Source organism: Malaclemys terrapin, chromosome 7, assembly GCF_027887155.1.
Source record: "Malaclemys terrapin pileata isolate rMalTer1 chromosome 7, rMalTer1.hap1, whole genome shotgun sequence".
NCBI classification, from domain to species: Eukaryota; Metazoa; Chordata; order Testudines; family Emydidae; genus Malaclemys; species Malaclemys terrapin.
In genome coordinates, this window is record NC_071511.1 from 113,687,759 (window position 1) to 113,699,968 (window position 12,210).

Sequence of the window (12,210 nt, forward strand, 5' to 3'; positions counted from 1 at the left end):
CAAAACACCTTTTGGGACACTTCAGGTTAGCCTATATTTTTTTCTTACGAAAGACCAGACACGTGTTATAAATGGAAAAATATTACTATTCTCCACTGCTTCATAATTTCTCTAAGATCAGAAGAAGTTTGTTTGGAAAAATGGAAATGAACTTGATTACAGAATAGGTATTTTCCGAGGAAGCATAAAACAGAAATCAGAAACTTAAAACAGAAACAAGAGGAGGTTGATAATGATCCCAAGGTAAGAGCTTTAGATAGCCTCTCAGAGTGGTCTACTTTGAAAGAGTACTCCAACAAAACCAGAGACTTGTAAATACACTATGTGGGAAATTAATCTCAGTGCTGAGGGCTCAGGGAAGGCCTTTCACACCACTTATGTCCTGCAGGACACTAGAGGCCGTGGCCGAGCTGCTGGCTGAGTAAGATTCCAACCAAAGCTCCATGAGCTGCTGAGGGAAAGACCACTGGATCTGTACTACCGCACACTGAAATCAATGGAAAGACTCCCACTGACTTCAGTGGGCACTGGATCAGTTCCTTACATGGATCCAATGTGGGGACTGTGGCTGATATTCCAGGTCATGTCCAAAAGCAGGGTGTGTGTGTGTTGGAGGTGTATTCCTAACTCCCATCTTTGTATTCTGCACAATGCTGGTTTATCTGGATTTTGTGCAGGCTGGGATGAACTTCACATTATATAAATATACAGCACTGGAAATAATATAGTGCAAGGCTTCTAGTGGTAATAATATCTAGAAATATTGTGTGGAAAGAATTAGGAATAACATTAGAAAAAATACTGAGATTTTGCACAAATTATTTATTTACAATACAATTATTTGCAATAATTTGTTTTACTACAGTAAAAATCAGTGAAATAATATGCAAGACCTACCCAAGCAGCTCATCAACTTTACACTGGTCAGCAGGTTGCAGGTCTCTGAGCATTTCATTCAGTGATCCATTTATCCATTCCAGGGCTCTATTAATAGAGTCATTTCTTTCTTTCTCATCAGCATCAATTGCTTCAGGTGAAGCATTTTCAAGGATTTCAGAGTGAGAAGAGACCACAATGGAACAAATGCTCTGCAAAATGATTGTGAAAAGCTTACAGACTCTTCCATTTCTAACTTTGAAATGTCACTTTAAAAGATTAAAATGATATAGACTTATACATATCCCCTCTCCCCAGCAACTTAATTGATCCCGTAATTCAGGCTTTTTCTTGGTTTCTCGTACGTTTGCACTTACAGCTTTCCATCTAATATTCTCAAACCATTTATGAATATTACTTATGTGTTAATTATCCTGTCACATAATTTTTACACTCATTTTATAGGATGGTAAAGTAAGGTTCAGATTGAGTTAGTGACTGGCCCTGAGCCTGCAGATCTGATCAATGCCAACAGAACTTACACCTACATGGTGTCTCAGTCCAGTCCCAATTCAGTGAGGCTTTGCATGGAGATAGGGATCAGATTGCAGAATCTGGACCTAAAACAGTGACAGCACCAGGAATAGAACCCAGGACTCCTAGTTTGTGTTTTAACCACTAGAATGCTATTTTCACTGTAAGACAAGGTGGGTGAGGTAATATCTTTTATTGAACAAACTTCTTTTGGCAAGAGAGACACAAGCATTCAAGCTTACTCCAAGCTCTTCAGGTCTGCTGAAGTGTGAACGTCTCTGTGTAAGTTAGTGTTTTTCCAGATCTTTCAGCAATAGAAATTCTTTACAAATATTACTGACAATAGATTGCCAAATGTACAAAACAAAATTTAAAAAAAGATGACCATAGGTAACTTTAAAAAAAATTCAAAACCTTGCATCCATTTCCTCGTCTGAAATAAGCATCTGCCAAAATAAGTTTCATAAGTGTTGTTTACCTGGCAATATTATAGGAAGATGTGCCTATAAATTACATTAACAACTGAGGGTGAATGACAGTATCAGACAAGTATAAATGCTGGTGAATCATGGTTAAGGATACAATTCTGTCACAGAGGTAATGGATTCTGTGACTTTCTGGGACCTAGAGCAGCTATCAGCCCTGGAGCCACCGGAACAGTGGCCCCAGAATAGCTGGCAGTTGGCCAGCCCCAGGCTCGCTGGAACAGCGGTCCCCGGCCCACTGGAGCAGCAGCTAGGATTGGATCAGCCCCTGTGGGGCTGGATCAGCAGTGGCCAGCCCATGCCGCAGGAGCAGCAGCAGGGTTGTGAGCAGAGGAAAGCCCCGGCGCCACTGTTTGTAACTCTCTATCCACCCGGGTATTTTTAGTAAAAGTCAGGGACAGGTCGTGGGCTTCCACGAATTTTTGTTTATTGCCCACAACCTGTCCCTGACTTTTACTAAAAATACCCGTGACAGAATCTTAACCTTAATCATGATACAAGAGCTGTCTATTGTTGCAGTCAAAAGTGTCATATAATGACAATGTGACCTTTAAAATGAACTCCATTTTGATCAGTGACTAACTACTGTGCATCCTTTACAGATTTCCTAAGGATGATTGCATTAAGGATCAAAGAGTCCTGTGGCACCTTATAGACTAACAGATATATTGGAGCATAAGCTTTCATGGGTGGATACCCACTTCATCAGACACATGCATCCGACGAAGTGGGTATTCACCCACAAAAATTTATGCTCCAGTACATCTGTTAGTCTATAAGATGCCACAGGACTCTTTCTTGCTTTTTACACATCCAGACTAACACGGCTACCTCGCTGATACTCTGCATTAAGGATGTTAGACAAAATGAACCTTAAATACTTTTCAAACTGGATTAAAAAAAATACATAAATTGTCTCCTTTTCTGAGCATTTTCAATGAAGTACAGTAACTCCTCACTTTAAGTCATCCCGGTTAACATTGTTTCGTTGTTACGTTGCTGATCAATTAGGGAACATGCTTATTTAAAGTTGTGCAATGCTCCACTCTTACGTTGTTTGGCTGCCTGCTTTCTCCACAGCTGGCAACCTCCCTACGCCCCCCCTCCCCTCCCCACAGCACCTCCTGCCCGCCGGCAGACCCCGTGGATCAGCGCCTTCCCCCCGCCTCCTGCCCACAGCAATCAGCTGGCTTGCGGCGTTTTGGGGGCAGGATGGAGGGGGGAGGAGCAAGTACTCGGCGCGCAGGCTCCCCCTCCCTCCCCGTCTCCCGAACGAATGCCGCAAGCTAGCTGATTGCCCTGGGCACGAGGCGGGGGGGAGGGAGGGGGAGCTTGCGCCAAGTCCTCGCTCCTCCCTCCTGCCTCCTAAACGCAAGCCAGCTGATTGTCCCAGGCAGGAGGGAGGGGGGAGGAGCGAGGACTCGGCGCGTCTCCCCCCTCCCTCCCCTGCCTCCTGCCCATGGCAATCAGCTGGCTTGCAGCATTTAGAAGTGGGGGGAGGAGTGGGGGAAGTAAAGGGGGAGAAGAGGCAGGTCAAGGATGGGGGCTTGGGGGAAGGGGAGGAGTGGGTGGGCTGAGGGTTGAACCCCCCACCCCGGTGCTTACAGAGTAGTGGAAGCTGCTGCTGCGCAACGTGCTTCTCCTAGCCTACAGCACCTTCAGTCTCCTTGCCTGCCTCATCTCCAGTGCCTGTGGGCTGTGCCTGTGTAGGGTAAGGCAGGGGCACTCCCAACTATAGTACAGTACCTGTATTAAATTACTTGTTTAAAATGTATATAATGCCTTTTGTCTGGCAAATGTTTTTTCCCATGGAACCTAATCCCCCCTATTTACATTAATTCTTATGGGGAAATTGGATTCGCTTAACATCGTTTCACTTAAAGTCGCATTTTTCAGGAACATAACTACAACGTTAAGTGAGGAGTTACTGTAAATCATAGCTCTACTTCTAGGAGAATGTAAATAGCTACCATCAGTAGTGAAGTAGAGACAAGGTGGGTGACGTAATATCTTTTGTTGGACCAACTTCTCTTGGTGAGAGAGACAAGCTTTTAAACTTACACAGAGCTTTTCTTCAGTTCAAGGAGTATCACAGCTATATATAAGGTGGATTAGGTTGTTTAGCATAACTAGTTAACACTAGTTTCAATGGACCATTCAAGGTGAAGGGTCTATTACCATACCTCCATTCATTGGGGGTTGGGAAGGGGTAAAAAAAAAAGTAGCTTGGGGGTAGCGGGTTGTTAGTGGGATATAGATTGTTGTAATAAGCCATAAATCCAGTGTCTCTATTCAGCCATCTATGGAAAAACCCTGGATGCTAATGTGGAATAATGCTAATGTGAGGGGAACTCAGCACTAGTGTTGAATTTCTGGAACACACAACAATATTTTGAATGGAGTGAAACGTACATTTCCCTAAACTCGCAGGATGAAAACCTGTTCATTCACATGAACTGTGTTAACACTAGACTGCATGCTTTTTTTCTGAAATATAGTTGTGCAATAGGAATAGAAAGATATGTAGCTCAAAACATATGAATGAAAATAAATGTACAGTAGAAAACACGCAGAGCTATCTCCAAGAACAGGGACAGCCCTGATCCTGCAAACACATATATGTATATTTTTAAACACATGAGTAATTCTGTTGACTTCCGTGGGTCTACTGAGGAGGACAGGAGCCTCCTCTAGCATATGACCAGTGTAAGAAGACTGAGAAAGGTGCCACTGAGACATTTTAAAGAAAGAAAAGCAAGACACAGAACTGCAAAACTCATGTTCTGTAGGGGGGATGAGTTAAATTAGGGTCCAAGTCTGAGAAATGCTAAAAGCTATCTCCTGTCACCATTGGAGTCAAGCGGAGTTTTTGCTTATGGTTACTACGGCAGTATAACAGGGCAAGGACCAGGGTACAATTATATGACAAACGACAACATACATAAATGTAATATCAGATGTGGGTTACAAATTAAAATATAAAGAAAGCATTATTATTCCAAAAACAGTAAATACTGTATAATAGTCAGGGGTAGTGCAATGTAGTTAATTTTCACCAGAGTTTTGGTACTTCTGACTTACAAAAGTAATTCATTCAGGATCTAGATCCACATTTAACTCCTCCATTTTGTCTCATTAATTAAAATGACCCATCATTAACAATGGTGGAGATGAGCATCTCTCTGTAATGTCCTGTTAGGATATGTAACAAAATAAGATGTAGCTCATACCTTCTCATGGTTTTTAACTGTGCAAAATATTTCCAGTTCTAATGTTGGTCGACCAACTCCATCAAGGACCTTCCTTCCAATTAATTTGCATATTACTGGAGGTTTTGAAAATGTAGAGAAGTAGTTAGCCTTGAAAAAAAGAGAGAGTTTGATTAAAAATATCAATTTCTGTGTAAATAAGTCTTTCATTTTATGTTAGTATTAAATCCATCATTGGGTAAATCTATTTTTGTGTCTTGATATTCATCAGGATACTTTAGTATTCTTACTCCTATATTGTGTGCTTCAGAGCCAGCCACTCTAGAACCTGGGTTTATACTTTCTGCTGGCAATCTACATAGCACTATTCATTTCTATTCAGGTTCATATTGTGACAGGTATTACAGCCCCATGCCATATATCTGGGGACTATTGTATTAATTTATGAATGGTTTATGTATGATTGTGTCCTACTTCATGGGGGAGGGTTACCACAGCTCCTCCAGAAATTTAAAAACAGTCGGAGCTGACTACTCCTAGGATTATATGCAACTCCAAGACATACCATACCCTGGGGTGGTTTGCATATACTGCTTTAGGCTGAGTTTTCCAGAGACTAGGAAATAAAGAAAGGGCTTTTGGTATAAAAGAATGAGTTTGAATTCACCTCTGACCTCCTTTTGATTCAGCAAATGGACAGGACCATAGATCCTAGGGGACACCAACCCTGGAGGGAAGGGTTGGAAGAGTGTTGACCTATCTGGGCCCCCTAAAACGGATGGATGATTTCTGGTATGTTTATTAATAAGCATGTCAGAACTTTCATTGTTTTTTATGTTTTCTCTGTGATGCTTTTACCCTAAGAATAAATGTGCTCTGCTGAGAAAAAGCTGCATGGTAACTTGTAATTAGGCTTGGCAGGATTCAGTTTTAATCAATAACAGTCAGTAAACATCCATTTCAGCTGACACACTGCAGTCAACTGAAAAAATATCAGTTGGTACCAGATGGGGCATCTGTAGGGATCTGGTGTCGCTGGCCCTGCAGCAGTGCAGGGAGCCCTCTGCAACCCTGCTGTCATGGGAGTGAGTAAGCTGGTGTCAGCCAGGGGGGAGGCCACTCCACTGCTGAATGCCTCCTGTGGCAGTACAGGGAGCCCTCAATAGCCCTTGTGGCACAGGAGTGCTAAGAGACTCTGTTCTGCCCTGCCAGGAACGCAGCCTCCCCCACACTTTGTGCCTGCAGGGATTGGGTGTCACCAGCCTTGCAGCTCTGTTGTCACTGTAGCGAGGGAGCAGGGCCATGACACCAGAGCTGCAGATGGCTTCCTGCATGGCCACATGACTGGTGACACCTGATCCCTGCAGGCACAATGTGTGGGGGATTGCTGTGGTTGTCCTGGTCTAGAGAAGCAGAGACCATCAGCCAGAACTGCAAAGATGAGGATGAGCCTCCAGCTATAGGGGAGGCCATCCTGCTGCTGAACAGTTCCTGGTCAGGAACAGCTCCCACACCTCTGGCTGGTGAGTGAGTGGGTGGGGTCGGTGACGTCCAATCCCTGCAGACACGTGGAGTTGTTGTCCCAGGACATGGTGGTGGCTCTGTCCCTGGATGACAACTCTGCCTCGTGGCCCTAGTCTGGCCTGAGCTCTGCTTTCCCTCACCAGGACCCCAGCCTTCCCTGCACCTTGTGCCTGCAGGGATCCAGTGCCACTGGCCCCTCAGCTATGCAGGGAACCCTCTGCAGCTCTGCTATCATGGCTCCATTCGCTCATGCCCCAACCAAGAGTGTGGGAGCCATTCCCAGGCAAGAACTGTTCAGCAGTGGGGTAGCCTCCCCGTGGCTGGGGCTCATACTCCTCCTTACCAGCCCTGGCTGGGAGTCTCTACTCCAAATGCAGGGGGCCAGGACAACTGAAGCTTACACCACACCTTGCACCCTCGGGTCTTTGGCCCCTCAGCTTCACAAGGATCTCCTGCATCCCCACTGTCAGCACTGCCCTAATCTGAACACTACCCTGCACAGCTGTTAAAATAAAAAATAGTTAAATAAAAAAAATCTTAAAAATGCAAATTGATCATCAAAAAAATCTTAAATAAAAAACGAGAATCCAAAATTAGAAAAAAAATAAACATTTAGAATCATAGAATATCAGGGTTGGATGGGAGCTCAGGAGGTTCTAGTCCAACCCCCTGCTCAAAGCAGGACCAATTCCCAACTAAATCATCCCAGCCAGGGCTTTGTCAAGCCTGACCTTAAAAACCTCTAAGGAAGGAGATTCCACCACCTCCCTAGGTAACCCATTCCAGTGCTTCACCACCCTCCTAATGAAAAAGTTTTTACTAATATCCAACCTAAACCTCCCCAACTGCAACTTGAGACCATTACTCCTTGTTCTGTCATCAGGTACCACTGAGAACAGTCTAGATCCAACCTCTTTGGAACCCCTTTGTAACTGCTGGCAATACACTGTTCATAGCCCTCAGAAAGAAAGCAACACACAGGTGCTGGCTATTAGACCGAATGGCTTGTTGAGGATATCACAGTGTTTGGCAGGGGGTATGCATCCTTAAAGCTCCTGGTCAGAAGGGTGTGGAACATGGGTCCCTGCCCAGAGCCAGGTGATGGCTGTAAGACTGGGCAATCCTGGAGTGGACCATGGAGGAGGAATACAGGTGCAGTTACTCCTGAAACTGACACACAAAATAAGCCCCTCACTGCCTGATGGCCCACTGAGGAGTTTCTGATGTTGCAGGTGTAGGGCACTCTGACCTTGAATAAGCCATGTGAAAAAAGACTGTACCTGTCTGTCTCTAGAAAGCAGAGGGGAAAAGGCAGAGGAGAGAGCCTACTCAGGAACAACTCTGCTAAAGCCATTTGGAGGATGACTCACAGGATCTGGCCTTAAAGGAGCATTAAATATCCTGTAACACTTCTTAATGTATTAGTTAACTGGTCAAGTAAATATTAATGTACAGTACTTTGAAGATGTAAAATGTTATAGATCCCATTTAAGCTCTAAGTGGTTCTGAAAAAAACACTATCAAACAATCCTGGAGGCTCAAAAAAGCCACCCTCTTTCAAAAAGAGGTTCTCATATGCAGTGCTGTGCATACACTGTTACTGAGTGCATCATGTCTGCCACTTTTGCCTTCATTGTTGTATGCAGTGTGGCTGTAGCTGCGTTGGTCCCAGGATATTAGAGACAATGTGGGTGACTTAATATCTTTTATTGAACCAACTTTTGTTGGTCTCCTGTCTATCTCACCAACAGAAGTTGGTCCAATAAAAGATATTACCTCACCCGCCTTATCACTTTTGCCTTCATAATGTAAGTTAATTAGAGGAAGAATATTTCTAAGTTTATAGAGGAAGCAAATGAGAGATCTGACTTCAAGAAAGAGGACAGAGCAAAAAGGATTGTTTGTGAATGCTTCTCTTGCCCAAGAGAAGCATTTCATCTTCTCAGCTTTTTTTCAGCTGAATATGTAGGTGATATCACAAGCTGACTTGGTCAAGATGCCATAGGAATCATTAGTTATTTACAGTTGAGTTCCATCTGTGTTAATATGGTAAATGCCCAAGAGGGAAAAGACAAGACAAGACTAAGAACTAAAGAGAGCTGGTCTTAGCAAAGAAGAGGAACCATCACCAAATCCAGGGAGTGATTTGCGAGGTAGGAAGTGAACCAGAACATGTGGAAACTAGAAACACCAGCGTAGCTATGGATGCAATCCTGGTGAATAGAGTGGTACACAGTGTGGAAAGCTGCAGTGAGGAGGCAGAGGTATACCTAACAAGTATCATAAAAAAAATCAACTATCACAAGCATGACAGAATTTTGTTTGATTTACCTTCTTTCTAGTAAAACAATCTAGAACAGTGGTTCTCAAACTTTTATACAGGTGACCCCTTTCAAATAGCAGGCCTCTGAGTGCGGCTCCCCTTATGAATTAAAAACACTTTTTTATATATTTATCATTATAAATGCTGCATGCAAAGCGGGGTTTGGGGTGGAGGCTGACAGCTCGCAACCCCCCATGTAATAACCTCACAACCCCCTGAGGGGTCCCGACCCCCAGTTTGAGAACCCCGATCTAGAACTAGTGGTCATACCTTATCAGGGAGATAATGAAACTTGAGGTCAACATGGAACAATGCAGTGAATAATGCCTGAGATGTAAGACTTCATTATCCTAGAGAGATTTGTGTAGGAGGAAGCATTGGAAGGCAATCTTTTTAAAACAGCTTCTAGAGTATGGTGTTGGCCATTCCACTATTATACTGAGAGGATATTTTACTGGCCACACTAGTTCTCTGCTGCTGGCCAGAGCTTTGCTGAACAGCTGCAGGGTAAAGCTTGCCTGATTCTTGTCCATTTCACCGAGGCCCACAGGTATCAGAATACCAATAGCAGTGTGAAAACTAACCAGATTCCCTTTATCTTCATTCTTATGATGCTTGGCAGAGGTTTGCACAACAGTTGTGACTGTGGGAGCGTCTGCCTACAGTCTCAGAAGAAAATCCTTTGCAATCTCTTGTTAGTTCAAAATTCCATCGAGCTAGCTTAACATGATTGAATAGCTCTGTTAAAGGGCCATCTAATGCTGCCCTTCCAGCAGTGACAAACCCAAGCATGCAAAAACCATGCCCCACGCCTCAAACTGTGACAAATCTGTTTTAAGCTAAATAAAAGGAAGGGTCATTTTGTCCTCTGGTTTCTGGTGCAGGTAGGTAGGTAGGTCGCGTTATTAAGCTTTGCTCCACAACCAGAAGGGCTGATAACTCTTTTGGTGAGAAACTGAAATTGTCACCTAATCCCGAGAATCCAGGAGCTGAGGCTTTATGAAAAATAGCAAAGAGATGAGCCTGGCCATAATGTGATGTGAGCTGGTACCCGTAGGCTCGAGCACCATCTCACGGGAAGGTCAGCCAGGTGGAGGCTGGAGTGCCCACTAGGTGACGCTGCAGCAGCCCAGGCCAGGAGGCGGGGTACCCCCCAGGACCACCTGCCTCATCCCTCCACCCCTGCTACAGCGGGTAAGCCTCGTTCTCACTCCCTCCCACTGAGCAGAGGTCCTAGCCTCAACCTTACCCCGCCCACTTTCCATTTGCGCGGGGGATTATGGGATCTGTCAAGGGGGGGCGGGGAGAAGTAGTGCAGCGCCTGCGCATTAGCCCCCTCCCTCCCCGCGCACTACTCCCCCGCGGTAGGTACCAGATGGCCGTAGAGGTCCGCAGGACGCAGGTAGAACGTGGCGTTGAGCGCCTCCTCCAGCCGTTGCGGGACCCCGTTGCTCCGATAATACTCGGCCGCCTGGTGCCTGAGTTCGGGGAGGTCCCGCCGCCACCGCTCGCGTTCCCCGCCGGGCTCCATGGGGCTGAGGAGGCTGCTGCTAGGAGACGGAGCGCGTCCCCTCAGCGCCGACTTCTCGCGCGACAGCTGCCGCCGCGGCGGTTACCTTCCGCGCGCCCTGTGGGAGGAGTCGGGGGTCAGACCCCGCCCCCACGCTCGCCTCTCCCCGCCTCTGCCAGTGAGCTGCTGTGTGGCCCTGGGCAAGTCACCTACCGGCCCATCAGCTTTCCCCGGGAGCCCGGATGAGGGTATTTGCTCTGCCTCATGAGTGTCCTGTGGGCTACAGTGACTAGTGCGTGGAGGTGGCAGGTGTCGTGGCTGTGTGAACAGCTGGGAATTAAGGAAGAGGATTGGATTTGCCCTGGCTATAAACTGCCACGTTGCTGGGCTTGCTGTGGTTAGAGTCAGATGTTTACAGCTCTTCTTTTTCACGGTGGAGGGTCCGCGCTCTCGCTTAGACTCTTCCAGGGGTTGGTTTATGATCTTTAATGCTAGACACTTTCAAGCGAGTTCGCTTTTGTAGTAAAAGAGTCTTTGAACAACAAAATTGCGCAAGATTAACATCCTGAAAGAGACACAGATTATAGTTTGTGAAATATCTAGTGAGGACAAAGCTGCTAAGTGCCCCAGTAACTTTACTTCTGCTTTTAAAAATCCTTTACATTCAATGAAAAAAGATCATTCAGGCTGTGAAATGTTTCATTTGTAGTCTACAATTTCTCACCGAAAAACTTTCACTTTGTTGCCCGGTTCGTTGGTAATTTTGTTGAAGTAACTGAAAATGGAGACTTAAAATGCTATTAGCGGCACACTTCCTCAGTTCTAAAACCAATAGACCTTGCTCATTGTATGTTCACTTCTCTGGGGTGGGTGGTAATGAAGAAAAATCCCTACACAGTTATTTTCTTTTGCCTTTGAAATATCACAGTACTTCTCTGAGGACATAATCCCTCTTCCTATGTCTGCTTTCTCAGAAGAATCTTCTGAACCGACCCCAGGCATTCCTTAAAGGAAGTGCCATGGTGAGAGCTATTTGGATTTTCCCACTGTTACAATTTAACAAATTGAAAATAAAATTCCTCAAACCAGTTTCAGATTACTAAAATGTTAATTTCTTGCCTTATGCCTTCTATAAGGCTGTAAATAAAGCATTGGTGTGATAAAGCCCTCAGTCATCCTCCGAGGCTACCTATGATTGAATGAAAGCTTTGATGAGATCTTTTTTTCCAACACTGCTGGTTAACTTTAGGGAAGCAGTGAATAGAAAGCAGTTTTAACAATTACTGGTTCTTATTGAATAACCCATTTGAAATAATAGTAAAAATTCTTTTAGAAATATTTATCACTTTAGTTTACTGATACACATCATGTTAATTTTTATTTTCTTTATTCCCTTGTAATTTCCATTAACACTGATAGTAGTTGCAGGTATGTAGTAAAAGGAGGATTTATTCTATGATCCTACCTATTATTGTGTAGTTAACTGATGAATAAAGCCATTTCATGCTATCAGTGATGCCTGTGCAACCCTATTATTGTCAGTAGGCTTGCAATGGTGTAATTAATGGGGACTCAGTAAACAGCTTTGTTAATTGAAAGGAATTCAACTCTTTCTCTTAGCTTTGTTGATTCTACCATGCTTAGGGTTACCATACGTCCTCTTTTTCCCGGACATGTCCGGCTTTTCGGCAGTCAAACCCCCATCCGGGGGGAATTGCCAAAAAGCGGAACATGTCCGGGAAAATGGCG

General features: G+C 44.6%; 1 protein-coding gene across 3 annotated transcripts in view; it reads right to left on the reverse strand.

Moving 5' to 3' along the window:
- The window catches only part of ENO4 (enolase 4), a 34,286-nt gene extending 23,787 nt beyond the window's left edge, over window positions 1-10,499 (reverse strand). For all 3 annotated transcript variants that reach the window (XM_054033438.1, XM_054033439.1, XM_054033437.1), the window contains exons 1-3: window positions 10,324-10,499; window positions 5,126-5,254; window positions 898-1,088 (exon numbers count right to left, since the gene is read on the reverse strand). In XM_054033438.1, the coding sequence (XP_053889413.1) occupies window positions 898-1,088; window positions 5,126-5,254; window positions 10,324-10,482 (479 nt within the window). In that variant the 5' untranslated portion in view covers window positions 10,483-10,499. The remainder of the gene's footprint in view (window positions 1-897; window positions 1,089-5,125; window positions 5,255-10,323) is intronic.
- Between the last annotated feature and the right edge of the window lie 1,711 nt (window positions 10,500-12,210).